The sequence below is a fragment of the Oncorhynchus gorbuscha genome, linkage group LG25 (genome assembly GCF_021184085.1).
Source record: "Oncorhynchus gorbuscha isolate QuinsamMale2020 ecotype Even-year linkage group LG25, OgorEven_v1.0, whole genome shotgun sequence".
Taxonomy (NCBI): Eukaryota; Metazoa; Chordata; class Actinopteri; order Salmoniformes; family Salmonidae; genus Oncorhynchus; species Oncorhynchus gorbuscha.
The window spans coordinates 26,935,749-26,958,081 of NC_060197.1; the positions used below are offsets into that span (position 1 = coordinate 26,935,749).

The 22,333-nt window shown below is 41.7% G+C and overlaps 2 protein-coding genes across 4 annotated transcripts in view; both read right to left on the bottom strand.

Annotated features, from left to right (window-relative positions):
• The window catches only part of LOC124014513 (protein inturned-like), a 65,729-nt gene extending 53,702 nt beyond the window's left edge, over positions 1-12,027 (bottom strand). For all 3 annotated transcript variants that reach the window (XR_006835034.1, XM_046329604.1, XM_046329606.1), the window contains exons 1-2: positions 11,901-12,027; positions 10,612-11,741 (exon numbers count right to left, since the gene is read on the bottom strand). Coding sequence is in view for 2 of the 3 variants with exons in the window: in XM_046329604.1 (XP_046185560.1) it covers positions 10,612-10,724 (113 nt within the window). In the remaining variant the exon portion in view is untranslated. The remainder of the gene's footprint in view (positions 1-10,611; positions 11,742-11,900) is intronic.
• Positions 12,028-17,751: 5,724 nt separating this feature from the next.
• On the bottom strand, positions 17,752-20,398 carry LOC124014419 (permeability factor 2-like). Its single transcript, XM_046329365.1, has 4 exons — positions 19,926-20,398; positions 19,439-19,565; positions 19,010-19,093; positions 17,752-18,276 (listed from the first exon to the last, which is right to left on the bottom strand). The coding sequence occupies exons 1-4, from the start codon at positions 19,987-19,989 to the stop codon at positions 18,204-18,206; spliced, it is 348 nt and encodes a 115-aa protein (XP_046185321.1). The 5' UTR covers positions 19,990-20,398; the 3' UTR covers positions 17,752-18,203.
• Between the last annotated feature and the right edge of the window lie 1,935 nt (positions 20,399-22,333).

Sequence of the window (22,333 nt, forward strand, 5' to 3'; positions counted from 1 at the left end):
AGTGATTGGTAAGATTCTCTGACAGCTGATGCTTAAAGTTAGAGAGGGAGATAGAAGTCTCCAGCTTCAGTGATTTTTGCAATTTGTTCCAGTCATTGGCAGCAGAGAACTGGAAGGCGGCCAAAGGAAGTGTTGGCTTTGGGGATGACCAGTGAAATATACTTGCTGGAGCGTGTGCTATGGGTGGGTGTTGCTATGGTGACCAGTGAGCTGAGATGGTGGGGCTTTAACTAGAAAAGACTTATAGATAACCTGGAGCCAGTGGGTTTGGCGACAAATATGTAGTGAGGGCCAGCCAACGAGAGCATACAGGTCGCAGTGGTGGGTAGTATATGGGACTTCTGGAGACAAAACGGATGGCACTGTGATAGACTGCATCCAGTTTTCTGAGTAGAGTGATGGAGGCTATTTTGTAAATGGCATCGCCAAAGTCAAGGATCGGTAGGATAGTCAGTTTTACGAGGGTATGTTTGCTAGCATGAGTGAAGGAGGCTTTGTTGCGAAATAGGAAGCAGATTCTACATTTAATTTTGGATTGGAGATGCTTAATGTGAGTCTGGAAGGAGAGTTTAGTCTAACCAGACACCTAGGTATTTGTCCACACATTCTAAGTCAGAACTGTCCAGAGTAGTGATGCTAGTCGGGCGGGAGGGTGCGGGCAGCAATCGGTTGAAGAGCCTGCACTTAGTTTTACTAGCATTTAAAAGCAGTTGGAGGCCACGGAAGGAGTGTTGTGTGGCGTTGAAGCTCGTTTGGAGGTTTGTTAGCAGTGTCCAAAGAAGAGAACAGAACAAACAGAACATTGTTTTTTGAGGATAGCCTGCTGAAGTTGTTCGAGAGATGTTCAGTTTGCAACGGAACATGCAACATAGAGAATACGCAGACATGCCTTCGCTGTGAGCATTCCTATAAAAGGTGATGATTCATTCAAAACACCCATACATATATGTGCCTGAAGTCTGGTTCATCCTTGGGAGCAATTTCCAAACGCCTGAAGGTACCACGTTCATCTGTACAAGCAATAGTACGCGAGCATAAACACCATGGGACAACGCAACCGTCGTACAGCTCAGGAAGGAGACGCGTACTGTGCAAATAAATCCCAGAACAACAGCAAAGGACCTTGTGAAGATGCTGGAGGAAACAGGTACAAAAGTATTTAAATTCACAGTAAAACGAGTCCTATATTGACATAACCTGAAAGGCCGCTCAGCATGGATGAAGCCACTAATCCAAAACAGCTGTAAAAAAAACAGACTACAGTTTGCAACTGCACATGGGGACAAAGATCGTACTTTTTGGAGAAATGTCCTCTGGTTTGATGAAACAACAATAGAGCTGTTTGGCTATAATGACCATCATAATGTTTGGAGGAAAAAGGGGGATGCTCGCAAGCTGAAGAACACCATCCCAACCGTGAAGCATGGCGGTGGCAGCATCATGTTGTGGGGGTGCTTTGTTACCTTACAAAATATAAGGCATCATGAGGAAGGAAAATTATGTAGATATATTGAAGCAACATCTCAAGACATCAGTCAGGAAGTTAATGCTTGGTTGCAAATGGGTCTTCCAAATGGACAATGACGCCAATCATACTTCCAAAGTTGTGGCAAAATGGCTTAAGGACAACAAAGGCAAGGTATTCGATTGACCATCACAAAGCCCTGACCTCAATCCTATAGAATATTTGTTGGCAGAACTGAAAAAGTGCGTGCGAGCAAGGAGGCCTACAAACCTGATTCAGTTACACCAGCTCTGTCAGGAGAAATGGGCCAAAATTCACCCAACTTATGGTGGGAAGCTTGTGGAAGGCTTCCTGAAACGTTTGACTCAAGTTTAAATTGTTTAAGGCAATGCTACCAAATACTAATTGAGTGTATGTAAACTTCTGACCCACTAGGAATGTGATGAAAGAAATAAAAGCTGAAATAAACAATTCTCTCTACTATTATTCTGACATTTCACATTCTTAAAATAAAGTGGTGATCCTAACTGACCTAAGACATAGAATATTTACTAGGATTAAATGTCAGAAATGGTGAATAACTGAGTTTAATGTATTTGGCTAAGGTGTATGTAAACTTCCAACTGTACAACTCCCTACTACATCGCACAGTTCAGGCTGGATCTGATTTACCTTTAGAGAAACTGTGCTGTGTGTGTATTGAGCTCACAGAAAGAAAGAAACTCAGCAAAAAATAAACATCCTCACTGTCAACTGTATTTATTTTCAGCAAACTTAACATGTGTAAATGTTTGTATGAACATAACAAGATCCAACAACTGAGACATAAACTGAACAAGTTCCACAGACATGTAACTAACAGAAATGGAATAATGCGTCCCTGAACAAAGGGGGGTGGGTCAAAATCAGTATTTGGTGTAGCCACCAGCTGTATTAAGTCATGCAGTACATCTCCTCCTCATGGGCGGTACCAGATTTGCCAGTTCTTGCTGTGAGATGTTACCCCACTCTTCCACCAAGGCACCTGCAAGTTCCCAGACTTTTCTGGGGGGAATGGCCCTAGCCCTCACCCTCCGATCCAACAGGTCCCAGAGGTGCTCAATGGGATTGAGATCCGGGCTCTTCGCTGGCCATGGCAGAACACTGACATTCCTGTCTTGCAGGAATGGTACCACATGAGGGAGGAGGATGTCTTCCCTGTAACGCACAGCATTGAGATTTCCTGCAATGACAAAGAGCTCAGTCCGATGATGCTGTGACACACCGCCCCAGACCATGACGGACCCTCCACATCCAAATCGATCCTGCTCCAGTCTACAGGCCTCGGTGTAACTCTCATTCCTTCGACAATAAACACGAATCCGACCATCGGATGAGACAAAACCACGACTTGATTTGCGCCCATAGACTACGTTGTTGCCGGGGATGTCTGGTGAGGACCTGCCTTACAACAGGCCTACAAACCCTCAGTCCAGCCTCTCTCAGCCTATTGCGGACAGTCTGAGCACTGATGGAGGGATTGTGCATTTAGGATGTAACTCGGGCAGTTGTTGTTGCCATCCTGTACCTGTCCCGCAGGTGTGATGTTCGGATGTACCGATCCTGTGCAGGTGTTGTTACACGTGGTCTGCTACTGTGAGGATGATCAGCTGTCCTTCCTGCCTCCCTGTAGCACCGTCTTAGGCGTCTCACAGTACAGACATTGCAATTTATTGCCCTGGCCACATCTGCAGTCCTCATGCCTCCTTGCAGCATGCCTAAAGCAGATGAGCAGGGACCTTGGGCATCTTTCTTTTGGTGTTTTTCAGTCAGTAGAAAGGGCTCTTTAGTGTCCTAAGTTTTCATAACTGTGACCTTAATTGCCTACCGTCTGTAAGCTGTTAGTGTGGTGTTAGAGGGCCAGTAGGAGGCACTCTTTCCTCTGGTCTAAAAAAATATCCAAATGCCCCAGGGCAGTGATTGGGGACACTGCCCTGTGTAGGGTGCCGTCTTTCGGATGGGACGTTAAACGGGTGTCCTGACTCTCTGAGGTCATTAACGATCCCATGGCACTTATCGTAAGAGTAGGGGTGTTAACCCCGGTGTCCTGGCTAAATTCCCAATCTGGTCCTCAAACCATCACGGTCACCTAATAATCCCCAATTTACAATTGGCTCATTCATCCTCCTCTTCTCCCCTGTAACTATTCCCCAGGTCGTTGCTGCAAATGAGAACGTGTTCTCAGTCAACTTACCTGGTAAAATAACGTAAAAATAAAATAAAGTGTCTTAACGACCGTTCCACAGGTGCATGTTCATTAATTGTTTATGGTTCATTGAACAAGCATGTTTCCGGAAACCGTGTTTAAACCCTTTACAATGAAGATCTGTGAAGTTATTTTTTAATTTGACTAATTGTCTTTGAAAGACAGGGTCCTGAAAAAGGGATGTTTCTTTTTTTTGCTGAATTTATATCCTAAATGGAATTCAAAACCATTTAACCGATGTCGGTCAATTAGTTGTTTCAAACAGAAAAATCACCAGTATTTTGGTTAAATCGCTGAGCACTACTCTATGGTAGTGACAAGAGGAAAACTGATGCACCACCCAATTTCGAAATTGCACCTTGTGCATTCTACCACTACAACTTTCAAGAGTAAATTGAAAGCCAGACTGAGTTCCTTAAAAAAAATAAGAACAAATTATGCCGACCCCACAGTTTGGATCCACTGCTGTATTGCATGGAAACTTGACTATTTTTCAGTCTGATCAACTGTAGGGTTCCAACAACAGCAGCTGCATTGTCCAGCCTACTATGCGCCGTGTCCCTCCGACCAGGGTAAATTATTTATATTTAAACTTGGGCTGACTAGGCTACATAAACTTTTTCAACCCCAAATGATTAACTGGATGAATAAACCCAATATCTGACAGACTGTGAGTACATTTTTAATTCGGCACAACAGTTGCATAGGGCAAGAGTGGACTACACGATGCAAACAAGCAGAAAGCAAGCTCAGCCCTGTGAGTTTTATTGACCAATCATGTTGCTTCTCGTTGTCTGTTTATAGAATCCCTAGTCCTTCTTTTAAACATAATTCATATGAACAAGTACAGGGTTGCTACAGTCTGACAGTTTTCATCCTCCCCAAGGCAAGGAGTTTTTCCAGGAGTTTAAAAAAAAATCATTTAACCACCTGATTAGAAAAACTCTGGTCCCATCATAGCCCATTTTAAATATTTTTACAACAAATGAATCATGTCATACCTTATAAGGTCCGGAGTTTTTCCAGAATTTAGCCAGGACACCAGGGTTAACACCCCTACTCTTACAATAAGTGCCATGGGATCTTTAGTGACCTCAGAGAGTCAGGACACCAGTTTAATGTCCCATCCGAAAGACAGCAACCTACACAGGGCAGTGTCACTGCCCTGGGGCATTGGGCTATTTTTTGGACCAGAGGCAAGAGTGCCTCCTACTGGCCCTCCAACACCACTTCCAGCATCTGGTCTCCCATCCAGGGACTGACCAGGACCAACCCTGCTTAGCTTCAGAAGCAAGCCAGCAGTGGGATGCAGGGTGGTATGCTGCTGCCAGTGGGTGAGCCTATGCCCTCCCAGGCCCACCCATGGTTGCGCCCCTGCCTAGTCATGTGAAATCCATAAATTAGGGCCTAATTCGTTTATTTATTTCCTTATATGAACTGTAACTCGGTAAAATCGTTGAAATTGTTGCATGTTGCGTTTATATTTTTGTTCAGTGTAGTAATTTGAAATAAGGTTGACTCACAACTTTTGCTTGGAGGGATGATTGCAGAACAGAACTACAGAGGACAAAGAAATTACTCTGCTTAATCTATAGATTCATCCTTTCTGTGACTGCCTCTCGACGACGAAGCGAGCAAGTTTCTTCACCCAGCCAGAGTGAGAGTTCAGGCAGATCTTCTCTCCACTCTCCAGACTAGCACTGGAAAACAAGACACAGTCACTGTGGCTGTACAGACAGCTCCAAGACACATCCACTGTTTATACAGACACTTCCACTGTTACAGACAGGGGTCTGTCAGCTCATCATTACTCTCCAGATTATATTACAGATGCTTTGTCAGGCTCATTTGCATCAAATGTCAGACTTTTTTTTGGAAATGAGGTGAATCCATTTCTTTGGAAGTTGGAGTAATATTTTGGGATGTTCACCCTGTTTTCACTCTAAAAACAGACAGGAGATTGGGGTCATTGAGTTTGATACATGTGCGAGTAACTTCATGGGAAATGTGTTCCACGCTTCTGTCTGGAGGAATTGCAAACAAATTAAGCCCCTACTCCCTATGAACGTGGGTAGACCTGAGGGGATTGGATAGGTGAAAGCAATATGGCAACATTTCACCTGGCCAATCAGAGGTCCAGATGGATATACCACCATATTGTTTACACCCATCCAGTCCTCTCAGATCTCCACAATTGCCTAGAGGGGCTAGCAGCCAGTCTCAAATCAATACCTAACCCTCACCCTTGGCCCTAACCCTTGGATTCTGCAGATCTGTCAGATCTAAGCAATGTGGTGGAAGCTCCGCCACTGCACTACTTATACCTACCCAGACCCGACAGATCTCCAAACATCAAGGGGTTAGGGCCAAGAGGGAGGCGGTAGGGAGCGTACAAGAGTTGCCTCGTTAATCCGCTGTCTCTCTCACAAGAACTAGAACGAGATTCACTTTCTATAATCTCACTCCCTTTCTCTGCTCTGAAAGACATATCTCCAGCGTTGCACGTTGTAATTTATTTCCTTATAGAATCATAGGGTTCTAGAGGAGCTGCAGCACCCTGGATACATTTAACTCAATGTGGGTGGGTGGGGGGGGGGAATGAGAGTTAGACTACTGCTGTCTGTTTGGAAATAAATGTAATAATTCAGAATAGTGTAACAAACCTGTAAGGCCACCGAAACTCGCACATTGTTTGTTGACTAGCGTAAACAGTTTAGGACACTGATCTCCCATGGAATAATCAAGTTGATAGTTCGTATGGAGGAACAGACAGTGCACCCCAGCAATGACCAGCCCGCAAGCAACGCCTTCCCAAAAACTCTTCCTCAGCATGCCTCCCGCATCCTCACATTCAGCAACTCATTTGCATAACATTGTGTGATAGGCTGAGAGACTTTTAAATGTGTAAAACATTATACCAGGAGAAAGCCTATAATTTTGCCCCAGAGGTTCAATATCTTATTTTATTATTGCGTAGCTGTAGAGTGTATACCAAAAACAAGGCATAGCTTACAGTTGGGAATACACTGCAAATACAGTGGGGAGAACAAGTATTTGATATACTGCTGATTTTGCAGGTTTTCCTACTTACAAAGCATGTAGAGGTCTGTAATTTTTATCATAGGTACACTTCAACTGTGAGAGACAGAATCTAAAACAAAAATCCAGAAAATCACATTGTATGATTTTTAAGTAATTCATTTGCATTTTATTGTATGACATAAGTATTTCATCACCTACCAACCAGCAAGAATTCCAGCTCTCACAGACCTGTTAGTTTTTCTTTAAGAAGCCCTCCTGTTCTCCACTCATTACCTGTATTAACTGCACCTGTTTGAACTTGTTACCTGTATAAAAGACACCTGTCTCGGTCTGGGGCTCCATGCAAGATCTCACCTTGTGGGGGATCAATGATCATGAGGAAGGTGAGGGATCAGCCCAGAACTACACGGCAGGACCTGGTCAATGACCTGAAGAGCTGGGACCACAGTCTCAAAGAAAACCATTAGTAACACACTACGCCGTCATGGATTAAAATCCTGCAGCGCACGCAAGGTCCCCCTGCTCAAGCCAGCACATGTCCAGGCCCGTCAGAAATTTTCCAATGACCATCTGGGTGATCCAGAGGAGGAATGGGAGAAGGTCATGTGGTCTGATGAGACAAAAATAGAGCTTTTTGGACTAAACTCCACTCACCGTGTTTGGAGGAAGAAGAAGGATGAGTACAACACCAAGAACACCATCCCAACTGTGAAGCATGGAGGTGGAAACATCATTCTTTGGGGATGCTTTTCTGCAAAGTGGACAGGACGACTGCACCGTATTGAGGGGAGGATGGATGGGACCATGTATCGCAAGATCTTGGCCAACAACCTCCTTCCCTCAGTAAGAGCATTGAAGATGGGTCATGGCTGGGTCTTCCAGCATGACAACGACCCGAAACACACAGCCAGGGCAACTAAGGAGTGGCTCCGTAAGAAGCATCTCAAGGTCCTGGAGTGGCCTAGCCAGTCTCCAGACCTGAACCCAATAGAAAATCTTTGGAGGGAGCTGAAAGTCAGTATTGCCCAGCGACAGCCGCGAAACCTGAAGCATATGGAGAAGGTCTGTATGGAGGAGTGGGCCAAAATCCCTGCTGCAGTGTGTGCAAACCTGGTCAAGAACTACAGGAAATGTATGATCTCTGTAATTGCAAACAAACGTTTCTGTACCAAATATTAAGTTCTGCTTTTCTGATGTGTCAAATACTTATGTCATGCAATAAAATGCAAATGAAATACTTAATCATACAATGTGATTTTCTGGACTTTTGTTTTAGATTTCGTCTCTCACAGTTGAAGTGTACCCATGATAAAAATTACAGACCTCTACATGCTTTGTAAGTAGGAAAACCTGCTAAATCGGCAGTGTATCAAATACTTGTTCTCCCCACTGTATGTCAATGAACAAACAGCAGGCAGACAAAAACAGCCCTTTAACAATATTTCAAATACAATCTCGAGAAAACACAGGTTGAGGAGGTCTCTCCTCTGCTCTCATCCTTCTAGATCTATCGGCTGCCTTCGATACTGTGAACCATCAGATCCTCCTCTCCACCCTCTCCGAGTTGGGCATCTCCGGCGCGGCCCACGCTTGGATTGCGTCCTACCTGACAGGTCGCTCCTACCAGGTGGCGTGGCGAGAATCTGTCTCCTCACCACGCGCTCTCACCACTGGTGTCCCCCAGGGCTCTGTTCTAGGCCCTCTCCTATTCTCGCTATACACCAAGTCACTTGGCTCTGTCATAACCTCACATGGTCTCTCCTATCATTGCTATGCAGACGACACACAAGTAATCTTCTCCTTTCCCCCTTCTGATGACCAGGTGGCGAATCGCATCTCTGCATGTCTGGCAGACATATCAGTGTGGATGACGGATCACCACCTCAATCTGAACCTCGGCAAGACGGAGCTGCTCTTCCTCCCGGGGAAGGACTGCCCGTTCCATGATCTCGCCATCACGGTTGACAACTCCATTGTGTCCTCCTCCCAGAGCGCTAAGAACCTTGGCGTGATCCTGGACAACACCCTGTCGTTCTCAACCAACATCAAGGCGGTGGCCCGTTCCTGTAGGTTCATGCTCTACAACATCCGCAGAGTACGACCCTGCCTCACACAGGAAGCGGCGCAGGTCCTAATCCAGGCACTTGTCATCTCCCGTCTGGATTACTGCAACTCGCTGTTGGCTGGGCTCCCTGCCTGTGCCATTAAACCCCTTCAACTCATCCAGAACGCCGCAGCCCGTCTGGTGTTCAACCTTCCCAAGTTCTCTCACGTCACCCCGCTCCTCCGTTCTCTCCACTGGCTTCCAGTTGAAGCTCGCATCCGCTACAAGACCATGGTGCTTGCCTACGGAGCTGTGAGGGGAACGGCACCTCAGTACCTCCAGGCTCTGATCAGGCCCTACACCCAAACAAGGGCACTGCGTTCATCCACCTCTGGCCTGCTCGCCTCCCTACCACTGAGGAAGTACAGCTCCCGCTCAGCCCAGTCAAAACTGTTCGCTGCTCTGGCCCCCCAATGGTGGAACAAACTCCCTCACGACGCCAGGACAGCGGAGTCAATCACCACCTTCCGGAGACACCTGAAACCCCACCTCTTTAAGGAATACCTAGGATAGGATAAGTAATCCCTCTCACCCCCCCCCTTTAAGATTTAGATGCACTATTGTAAAGTGACTGTTCCACTGGATGTCATAAGGTGAATGCACCAATTTGTAAGTCGCTCTGGATAAGAGCGTCTGCTAAATGACTTAAATGTAAATGTAATGTAAATGTAAAAGCAATTGGCTCTTGTTGAAATAGAGAACATTCTAAATCGGGCTGCTGAAGGCTACCAAAATATTTCATCAAGTTCCAAATATTGTTTTAAAAAGTCAAATCAGAGAGAAAAAGAACATTTGAGCTGTGCATCGTTGGGTGAGTCAGTGAAACTGGATATCACTTTTAAAACTATAATTTACTCCTCTTATTGCTATTGATGGATTCAAGACAATGTCGGTTTATCTATCTCAGATCCTCAGTTTGTCAGTTTCAAAGATGCCTGTCATTCCGATAATTTGCGTGGTACTATGGTGCTTTCAGGACAACTGGGAATTCTGGGGAAATCATTACGTCAGAACGTTTGAGCTCTAAAAAGAGGCTTGAGTTCCAGACTTGGAATACCGAGTTGGATGACCGTTCAAAATGAATTTGCCCAGTCGGTTTTCGTTTTTTTTTTTCGGAGTTCCCAATTGTCTTCAATGCACTGGTAAGAAGTAGGAGATTTCCCGAATTCCGAGTTCCCAGTTGTTATGAACACAGCATTAAAGATTATGCCAAGGTCTTCAGTCATTCAATCATGGCTGCAGGGTAGCCTAGTGGTTAGAGTGTTGGACTAGTAACCGAAAGGTTGACAAGGTACAAATCTGTCATTCTGCCCCTGAACAGGCAGTTAACCCACTGTTCCTAGGCAGTCATTGAAAATAAGAATTTATTCTTAACTGACTTGCCTAGTAAAATAAATAAAAAGTATATATATATATATATATATTTAATGTTAAAGGATGTAGAATTGCATAAAATGCATTTATAAAAAGACAAATATTTTCCCGGACCCTAGGCCATATTTTCCCCATGTGTGCAATGCCTCTACTCTACTGCTCTATGCAAATGTGATGATGTGCATGCAATGTTTTATTATAAAGGTCATTTTATTTTTCTCATCCGGTACCTCCGAGCTCCCCAAGTTACCCCCCTCTTGTGCTCACATTTTGTTCTGGCACCTCCCGATACACAAATGAAGCACTGCTTTCCAGGCTTTATAAGATCTGGCATGTGTCCCCAATGTTGTCAGGCAGAAATTTGACCGTAGAGTCACTCACATGACCTCTGTGGTCTTGCAGTGTGGCCCTCTGGGAAGGATCTTGACGCTCTGTCTGGACTCCAGCTGATTACACAGGCATTGTCTGTTGTAATCCCTCCCGATTGTGTGCATACCAAGAACAATTCATCAATCTTTTAGTTCATACATTCCAAGATTTTGAGATTTTGTTAAAATATGTTTTCATTATTTTGTTTTGTGTATTGGATAGAGACAGAGTCCATTATTGCAACACAAAAGTGTTTGCTCTCTACAGTTCCTCATTCACATAAACACACACACACACACACACACACTTGGAGAGACATCTAAGGAGCTGGCCCAATAAAAGTTAACTTTAAGGTCCAGTGTTTACTGATGATATTCAGTTGTAAACTGTCAAATGTTCTGTACTTTTGTACTTTTCTTAAACAACAGCTGTAGACTAACAGTGAAATGGTTACTTACAGGCCTTTTCCAACAATCCAGAGTTAAAGATAAAACAAAATAGAAATAGTGACACAAGGAATAAATGCACAGTGAACAATGAGTTGATGTGCAGGGGTACGAGGTAATTGAGGTAGCTATATGTACATATTGGTAGGTATAAAGTGACGAAGCAAAAGGATAGATAATTGACAATAGCCACAGTGAGTAAATGTGTGTGGCGTCAGTACACGTGTTGTGTGGGCATATGTTGTGTGTGTTGGGGTGTCAGTATGAGTGGGTGGGTAGAGTCCAGTGTGTGTATAGAGTCAGTGAGAGGGAGTTAGTGCAGAAATGGGTCAATACAGGTGGTACGGGAAGCCATTTCATTAGCTATTTAGCAAGTCTTGTTCAGCAGTCTTATAGCTTGGAGGTAGAACCAGTGGAGGTTGGTGACTTGAAAAATTGAGGATCATGGGAGACCCACGGTATAGGTGAGTAAACGCACGGAGACGACAAAAGCGTGTTTCGAAAGTCGTCAAAAAGACTAATTATTTTAACCTAAAGCGTTTAATAAAGACATTTATTGTACCATGTTATGGGGAATGGGAATGAGAGGGCTACTTACACTGTGTTGGAAAGGGATCACAGCAGTGAATGACTGAGGCTATGAGGCATGAGTTGAGGTGTTCAGAGGCTTGATGTTCAGTGCAGGGCAGGATTTGACTGGGAAGACAAAAAACAATAACACTACGCAGTTAGACAAAAGAGCTAGGAATGAGTTAGTCCAAGCAAGGAGTAAAATCATTCATGTGTAACAATGGGGATTGTGTATGTGATTGACTCGACATACAGGAATGAGAGAAAATGTAGAGGTGTACTCACAGTGCTTGGAGAGGAACCATTCAATGTGCCAGTGGAAGAGCGGACACATGAGACATGGCTTCATACACCTTGGGGCTTGGAGTTTTTCCTTATATATGTTAACCTAACTAGGAACACTTTGGACCCTATAAAAGGTATGACAGTGATTAATCAGTCGCAAAAAAGGTTTTATATGGGCTATGATTGGACCAGATTTTTCTAATCAGGTCACATGATTGTTTTTAACTCTTGAAAAAAATCTCCTGGCCCTTGGGGGCCCTGAAAACCCTGTCAAACTGCATCTACCTTATACTTGTTCCTATAAATTATATTTAGACTAGATTAGGAGGGGGATTTCCTCTACCCAGACACATAGACAACAACTGATAGACAATAGAACTCACAGGGATGAGCTGGCTTTTATGCATGTTTACATCATGCAGGCCTATGCAGCTGTAGGCCTTACAAAACATTTACTCACATCTGTTGCCGCTATGTTGATTCATTAATTCCAGTTAATCATTCTGGATTGAAAACGTATATGCAGCCTAGCCAGCCCAATTTTTCATATAAACTCAATTTGAGCACATTCACGTTTTTTCCTGACACACAAACGGACTATAAATACATAATGTTACCAATGAGTTGACCCTGACCGGATAGACAGTGGGCATAGGCTGTATGCAGCTAGCCTACAGTTGATGAGACTGAAGAATAATCTTGTTTTCATCCCATACAGCATGTCAGATTTCTAATGTTTAGGTGTAGTTCAGGCTGCTGCAACATTTATATCATGCGTTTTTGAGTGTCTGTTCGGAGTGAGTATGTGTTATCATCTTTGCTAAATAAATACCAGAGGAAAGTGGAAAGCCTACTTGAGCACACGCGAAAGAATGCGCAGCGTCAATCTCTTTAATCTTTTAATGGATTATGTGCTGGAATCATTCGGAATTGTTTTCGACATCCCAAAAAAGAGTTGAAAGTTCGATAAGTTCAGCAAGTAAAGCATCGTAACGTGCAATTACCTCTGCAAGCTCCTTATAGTTGCCCTTGTCGGCGGAACTTTATGAAAGGCTTCCTTCTTAAGGCTAGGGGGGCAGTATCCTGAATTTCCGGGTGACTGACGTTTCCAAAGTAAACTGCCTGTTACTCAGGCCCAGGAGCTAATATATGCATATACTTGGATAGAAAACACTCTGAAGTTTCTAAAACTGATTAAATAATGTCTGAGTATAACAGCATTGATATGGCAGGCGAAAACCAAAGGAAAAATGTTTTCTTTTGAGGTCACAGGCCTTTTCAATGCTAGCCTATGGGATATACAAATAAATTGGACCCAGGTTGCAGTTCCTATGGCTTCCACTAGATCTTTAGAAAGATCAGTCTTTAGAAAGGGTTTCAGGCTTGTTTCTTGAACAAGTAGTTGTAGTTTATCCAAGGTGTTCTCATCAGGACAGGTAGACTTTTGGAGCGTGTAAACGAGGGCACACTCTTCATTAGTTTCCTTTTCTATTGAACACCGTTCTTTCCATCTGAAATATTATCGTTTATTTACATATTAGGGTACCTGTGGATTGATTAGAAACATTGTTTGACTTGTTTGGATGAAGTTTATCTGTAGCTTTTTGGATTCCTTTGTATGCATGTTGAAGGAGTGGATTGCTGAAACCAATGATGCCAACTAAACTGACTTTTTTGGATATAAAGGACTTTATCGAACAAAACAAACATTCGTTGTGTAGCTGGGACCCTTGGGATTGCAAACAGAGGAAGATCTTCAAAAGGTAAGTGATTTTATCACCATTTGTGATTTTTGTGAAGCCGGTGCTGGTTGAAAAAGTATTTTGATTTGGGGCGCTGTCCTCCAGATAATCGCATGGTATGCTTTCGGCCGTGAAGCCTTTTTGAAATCTGACGACGCGGTTGGATTAACAAGAAGTTAACCTTTTAAATGAGGTAAGACACTTGTATGTTCATGAATGTTTAATACTTCGATTTTCTTATTCTGAATTTGGTGCTCTGCAATTTCATCGGATGTTGTCTCAGGTGGACCGCTAGCAGTCCACGATCCATAACATGCTGACCAGACCAGACACGTCGCGTGCGCGAGCATTGCAAAATACATTTAGAAATCCATGTTATTCAATTATTGCACCCACACTGCTCGCGTGCGCCAACGAGAGTCTGTGTTGCAAAGGGCTCAAATAGAAGTCATTCCTATTTCTGACGCAGATTGTGCTGCAAGTCCTGCCTCCTCATTGGTTTATAGAAGCAGGTACCCACGTGTCATCTCCTCATTGGTTATACCCACTTGGGTATTGAAAGATGAAATGTTTTGCCAGTTGTCATGGTAATACTATGAAAGTATAGATGCTAATCACCATATACGTTCAAAGATGAAAAAGCCTGGAAGTAAGAGAGATAACTAGAAACGATTCTGTTGACCGTTTTATGTGTGGATTAATTGGCGGGGTAGAGGACCTTGCGCATTTCAGGTAAAATAACAACTCAATGTTTATATCCCAGGACAAATTAGCTAGCAAGTGCAAGCTAACTATATAAATTGCCATACATGTTAAATGCTTTTTGACCTGTCCCCAAATTAATGTCATTGGTTTAGAGTTTGTTTTGATATTTCAACCTACGTGTCGTGATCGCGTTTGGTCTACACCAAACGCGATCAACATAAATTTATGCACGATAGTGAACGCGCGCAGACTGTTTGGGTTCCGTGTAAGAGGTTTTAACAATCTATACTTTTGATCAGGTGGTATTGAACACCCTCACCTTTTCATTCTTCTTCATGAAACTGATCTCAGGCAGTGGTCCTCCCTCGCTTTTAATTCACACTTTTTCCATGTACCCCAGAGAATGCAAGGGGTTCTTCGACAAAAAGTCCACACGGACCCAACATTTTCAGCAGCGTTAGCTATTCTACCATTCTGGCGCAGAAAACTGCACACTCGTGCTGGTACAGTAGCTAGCTAGCCATTTAAATTAGCAAGGCAAATTTAAATAAATTGCCTTTACTGGACACAAAAATAAAGTTCTTAAAGTAAGAAAACAATTTATAATATTCCTCCTCAGACTCATGTCATTTGAAAAAAACTCATCTGAATTTAATAATATCCAAAAATGCTGAACTATCCATTTTCACTCTTAATCCCTATCCAATGATGTCACCAAGCTTCTCAACAGATAGAATCCCCATTACGCTCTGTGGCACAATCCCAATACAAATCAATAGGTTAATTCTCTGATCCTAATTTGATGAATGGACGGACAACATGGTATTTCTTCCTCCAAAAGCTTTAATTGGTTGGAGCACGTCCTCCGGAAGTGGTCATAATTACCATGTATACCTATGGAAGGGGTGAGACCTACGAGCCTCCTAGGTATTGTATTGAAGTCAATGTTGCCAGAGTAGGACGGAAGCTTGCTGTCCTCCGGCTGCACCAAGGTGCTACCCCAGAAGGGTGCTGTTGAAGTTACTGTAGACCTTCATTGCAACATATCCTATTTTTTATTTAATCAATTATTTGGTGACATATGAATATATTTAATATAGTTTTATCTAAAAAGGGAAACTTTAAAAAATGTTTCACTATTTTTACTTTTATGAAATTTCACTGAGGAGGATGGTCCTCCCCTTCCTCGTTTGAGGAACATCCACTGGTAGAAGCTATTCCGGGTCCTGTTAGTTCCAGACTTGGTATTAGACAGACTGTATTATTGTGTATATACATAGGATGACCACAGGGTGTGATGTGATCCTCTACATATTAACTTGTTTAACTATGATGAGCATAGAAGCCATTAACGCCATCTCGCTCTACACATTACAGTACATTTAAAAAACTATACAATAATGTAGATGAAGATAGAAACAAATGCCGACCAACACAGTTAGGCAAACATTGTGGGTTTTGTAGAAATGTCACAAATAGAGCAAAGGTGATTCCTTATTCCACATGTCAGAGAGGCATGCTTGTTCTAAATAACATTTCTATATAGAATGTTTCTATATTTGGGTCTAACCATTGGCAAAGAATATATAGTAGTTGCCCACTAGAGCCAGCAGGAGACACAGCTTCATGATAAAGAGGTGGTAAAGAGGCCTTGTAACCTTGATGGGACTTCCTGGGGATAAATAAAAGTTAAAGAAATACAATTAAATAAAATGTTAACCTGTCTAGTGCGGATGGGCAGGCGGGTGATGATGTGATGGTTTCTAAAGGCATCTGCTGTAGCTCCCTCAACAATAACAGATGGAGATTTCTTCAGGAATGTCCCTACCGCAAGTATGTGTTTCTGTGTGTGTTCACACCATGTTTACCAAAAGGTAGTCATGAGCTGGTCTGTCTCGTGTGCCTGCAAGGCAGAGAGGTCTGGAAAATAGCAGGGGCCATCTAAGGTTGGAGACACTTAGCAGTGTAAGCCTATTAAACACAGGACAGCTAAACAACTTAGGGAGTCATACACAAGGTAAATACTGTGTGTCTGATCACATAAACTGATGTGAAGATACAGTGGGGAGAACAAGTATTTAATACACTGCCGATTTTGCAGGTTTTCCTACTTAAAAAGCATGTAGAGGTCTGTAATTTTTATCATAGGTACACTTCAACTGTGAGAGACAGAATCTAAAACAAAATCAAGAAAATCATTGTATGATTTTTAAGTAATGAATTAGCATTTTATTGCATGACATAAGTATTTGATACATCAGAAAAGCAGAACTTAATATTTGGTACAGAAACCTTTGTTTGCAATTACAGAGATCATACGTTTCCTATAGTTCTTGACCAGGTTTGCACACACTGCAGCAGGGATTTTGGCCCACTCCTCCATACAGACCTTATCCAGATCCTTCAGGTTTCGGGGCTATCGCTGGGCAATATGGACTTTCAGCTCCCTCCAAAGATGTTCTATTGGGTTCAGGTCAGGAGACTGGCTAGGCCACTCCAGGACCTTGAGATGCTTCTTTTGGAGCCACTCCTTAGTTGCCCTGGCTGTGTGTTTCGGGTCGTTGTCATGCTTGAAGACCCAGCCACAACCCATTTTCAATGCTCTTACTGAGGGAAGGAGGTTGTTGGCCAAGATCTTGCGATACATGACTTGTTCTCCCCACTGTATATATTCTACTAAGACATTAAACTCAGAAATACTCTAAGAAAAAAATATATGAACAAAAGTTGAACCTATTCATCTTAAACTGCTGTCATTTGTCACACAGGGCTGGTTTCCCAGACACAGATTCAGTCTAAACTTAGTTCGGGGCTAAAAAAGCATGCTCAAATTAATGGAGAATCTCAATTTAAAAAGACTTTTAGTCCAGGACTAGGCTTGATGTATCTGTGTCTAAGAAACTGGCTCCAAATGTTGTTCTCTGCATGTGCTTCCCACAAAACTAATGCAAATAATCCGGGCTCATTCTATTTCCATGTTCTCACAATGAGTCTTTTTCTTAAAGTATTGGCACCATACCAAGACCTCTGTGTTTTGGTAAGAGGGTTTTGGCCAGGATTCAAAAGAAGATGCAATGACTTGTCCTCATTGTCTTTAGTAATAACCTTCAACAGTAAGTCACATGCTGCAGCTTCTGCAGGCACTGTGTGAGACATTGTCATCACCAGGTCAAGGCATCAAAACACACTGCCTGCATCCCAAATGGAACCCTGTTCTATATATAGAGAACTATGTTTGACAAGGGACTTGTTAAAAGTAGTGTGCTATATAGGGAATTGTGGGACATAGGGAACGACATTTAGTTTACCAACAGCTCTGCCATTGTCTTTGCTATAGAGCTTTTTTTGTCTGGAAACCAAAGGCTTGACTGAAAGTGGAACGTTATACAGAGACAGTCAGCAGATATGAATATGTTGTTTTTATTTGCTTGCTTGGACAAGTTAGAAAATGAAAGCATCAATAGACAGACACTGTCTTTAAGTCCTGTTATAAAGGACTGTTTTCAGTTACCTATATGCAGCTCTCTTCTTAAGGACTCCTCCTTCTGACCCTACCTGTGTTTTTCCACAGGTGAAGATATAATGAACACATATAAGTAGTAAAACATATTATATGAAATAAAAATACCAAAACAATGAATGGACATATAATTCATATAAGATGATATATTTGGGTGTGATATATGAGACGGTAATGAAGTCATGCGTGGATAGAGAAAATGGGCACACAATGCCACATCTACCCTATCACTCAACATAATTATTTCCCAGTGCAATATCCCAATCGGATTCATAGTGTTCTTGTGGGTGCTTCAGAATTGGTCGCTGGGAAGGCAGTCCAGTTGAATCATGCCCATCATCTGGTTGACAAGTGTAACAGGGCAGGAGTGACGCTTCCAACCTCTTTAGAACGATTGCTTTCCTGCATTCTGCAAAATAGAAGACAAACAATTCAAACTAGCTAAGGACATTGCTTTTGTTAACCTCTACGGGATCGGTGTTCCCCCCCCCCCCCCTCAGTGGGACGGTTGAGCTAACATAGACTAATTTGATTAGCATGAGGTTGTAAGTAAGAAAAAAGATTCCCACGACGTAGACATCTGATATGGGCAGAAAGCTTAAATTCTTGTTAATCTAACTGCACTGTCCAATTTACCGTAGCTATTACAGTGAAAGAATACCATGCTATTGTTGAGGGGAGTGCGCAATTATGAACTTGAAAATGTAAACCAATTAGGCACATTTGGGCAGTCTTGATACAACATTTTTAACAGATATGCAATGGTTCATTGGATCAGTCTAAAACTTTGCACATACACTGCTGCCATCTAGTGGCCAACATCTAAATTGCACCTGGGCTGGAATAATACATGATGGCCTTTCTCTTGCATTTCAAAGATGATGGTACAAAAAAACATGTTTTTCTTTGTTATCTTTGTAACCAAATCTAATGTGCTACTTTATCCTACATTCATTTCACGTTTCCACAAACTTCAAAGTGTTTCCTTTCAAATGGTATCAATACAATGCATATCCTTGCTTCAGGTCCTGCGCTACTGGCAGTTAGATTTGGGTATGACCAGGCTATGATTTCACTAATACAAGGCAATGGCAGCAATGCACTGCCATGGACTATATTATTCAGTTAAGGATTGTTATTACCTTTTGGTTGATCTCTCCACCAGAATCTTCACCAAACGTTTCTTTGGGTCCAGGCAGAGTTGACCTCCCCTTTTGAGTGTGACACTGAAAATAATTAAAGGCATAGTTCATAGATGATCCATAGGCTACTTTCTAGGTCAGGAATTACAAACCATCCCTTTAATTCACTTCAAAATGTGCACCAGTACCCTTTGAGCAAATTCTTGAACTTTATTTAAATCACAAGTTAATTTTCATGTTTTTAACACTTAGTCTGAAGATCACTGTCAAAACAATTAACCTGATGATAAACTATCAAGGTGTCGATTTATCATTTGAGGGACAACAACATGTTTAGATCATTGTCAAAATGTATTAATAATCATACCGGTTACTGATTATAAATGCTCAGTTATGTTGATTTATCATTAGAGGGAGGGATACACTCACATGACTTCAGTCTTTGAACAGTGTGGGCGAGGAGAGAGGTGCCACACACTCTTCAAATCCCTGAACGGAATAAGACCAGCCTGCACTTTGGGGCAAAGGCAGCGTAGAACCCGTGGTTGATTTATCCCTATAGAGAGGTAGGGTGGAAAGCACAATGGCTTTGTCTTAAATCTCTTGGTTCAATTTCAGTGTTTTTCTTTCATGTGTATATATTTATGGTTACGGGTTAGGGCTAGAGTTAGGGTAAGGGTTGCTGCTGTAAACACAGTATAATAATGAGTAGTAGTTACATTTAGTTATTCATTTGTATAAACATGGATAATAACCCAGTAATAAGAACACTGTCATGTAAAGAGTCACCAACACTACTGGAATGTTGATTAGTTGCTAAAACTTCAAATTAAAGTACCCAGCTTATACATGCAGTAAAATAATAAAATACATAATTAAGTATACAATATTAAGTGATGAATTAATGATTATTTACCTTCAGTTGTTGAGAAGATGGACAGAAGGGTGAGCAGAATGATGGTTATGCTTGCGGTGTTCATGGTGATATACGTTTACATGCAACCCCGTGGACGACAGCTTTACTGTAGGTCTCTAATGGTCTCTAAGGATGATTCTGTTGTGGGATGAGCGTGTGGCGGTCTTTTTGCTAATCAAGTGGCTTAGCAAATAGAAGAAGAGCTGCCCATCTGTCTGCTTGAGCTTGGAATTCAATGCAGGCTGTTTCATGTCAACCCAAAACCACTTTCTCACGCTCTCTCGCTGTCTCTCACTCTCGCTCTCCTGCTGTCTCTCACTCTCACCGTCTCTTGCACTCACTCTGGATTTATTTGAAGACAGACATGCCATCTAAGCAGAATTGCAAAGAAAAAGCTATATCTCAGACCAGACAATAAAAATAAAAGATTAAGATGAGCAAAATAACAGACACTGAACAGAGGAACTCGCCTCTTCACTGTTGACGTTGAGACTGGTGTTTTGCGGGCACTATTTAATGAAGCTGACAGTTGAGGACTTGTGAGGCGTCTGTTTCTCAAACTAGACACTCTAATGTACTTGTCCTCTTGCTCAGTTGTGCAACGGGGCCTCCCACTCCACTTTCTATTCTGGTTAGAGACAGTTTACACTGTTCTGTTCAGTTTCTTGGCAAGTTCTCGCATGGAATAGCCTTCATATCTCAGAACAAGAATAGACTGACACGTTTCAGAAGAAAGTGCTTTGTTTTTGGCCATTTTGAGCCTGTAATCGAACCCACAAATGCTGATGCTCCAGATACTCAACTAGTCTAAAGGCCAGTTTTATTGCTTATTTAATCAGAACAACAGTTTTCAGCTATACTGACATAATTGCAAAAGGGCTTTCTAATGATCAATTAGCCTTTTAAAATGATAACCTTGGATTAGCTAACACAACGTGCCATTGGAACACAGGAGTGATGGTTGCTGATAATGGGCCTCTGTACACCTATGTAGATATTCCATTAGAAATCAGCCGTTTCCAGCTACAATAGTCATTTTACAACATGAAAAATGTCTACACTATATTTCTGATCAATTTTATGTTATTTTAAATGGACAAAAAAATTGATTTTCTTTAAAAGACAAGGAAATGTCTAAGAGGCCCCAAACTTTTGAATGATATTGTACAATAACAATTATTACATATTTCTGCAGGGTCAGGTGGAAACAACCAACCCAGTTACACATGGACAAGCCATTGGCTGTCCCTGTGACTGAATAAATAGCAACGCATTACAATGAAGAGAACAGCTTCTTGTACTGCGTTCCCAGACACATTTTTGAATGAATTGGCATTGTTTATTTTCTTTTATGATGTTATTTTTCATTACAAAAGCTACTACTAAATGATCTTCCCTCCATCAACAAGTCCTTATATACTGGAAGTTATTGTACAAACACAACTTCAGACCACATAACAGAATATATCTGTTGTTTCTCAACATACCAATTTGGAACAAGTGTTTATATTTTAGTGCCTGGATGGAAAGGAAGTTATTGTCTGTTGTTCACTTGTTAGATAGGAATGGGAATATTATGCTGTGTGAGGATTTCTGTGTAAAAATCGACTTTCAGTGCAATCGCCAACTATTTGGCTAAGTTATTTAGAGTATCCCAATGTCTTTTGCACTAATGGTTAGAAACACAGTACCTCATATGGTCGACATCCCTCATTTGTCATCATTACTGATTGATAGGCAATTTATCACTTGTGAAATTATGCCCAACAAAGAAACAATGTATTTCCTATGGAATTCAGCAGAAATTCCACATCTCAAATGTATACTAAGCCTATTATTAGGACATTTCGTACTAATTACTTGTCTTTTCATATACCATCTACAGCGAAGGAATTGTACTTCAAAATATTTTTAAATAACTTTCCTTAGGCATAGATTCAAGTGTGATCACAATAACAGTGTATTTTGTGACTCAGAAATTGAAACAACAGACCATTTGTTTTTCCTTTGTGCTTACATTACTACATTTTGGAGTGACATGTATGACTGGTTAGAAACAAAAATCTTTCCAATAACCCAGTTCACTAAAGAAAGTATAACTTTCGGTATAATAATGGAAGATAAGAACATAGAAATTCTATTGAATGTTCTATTTATTTTGGGTACATTTTATATTCATAAAAGTAAATGCATAAAAACACAGCTTTTGCTTATTGCTTTCCAGAAATAATTGTTGAATTACTTTTTTTATTGAAATGTATGAGTGGAAAAAAAGTTGGCAAAAGGACTCCTGAAATTGATGAATGAATTAGAGTTATTAGAAGACCCCATTGCTTATTTGTAGCCTATATTTTATTTTCGTATGATTTATTTTGGTTTATTTACTTCGTTATGTTGTACCTCCTGTG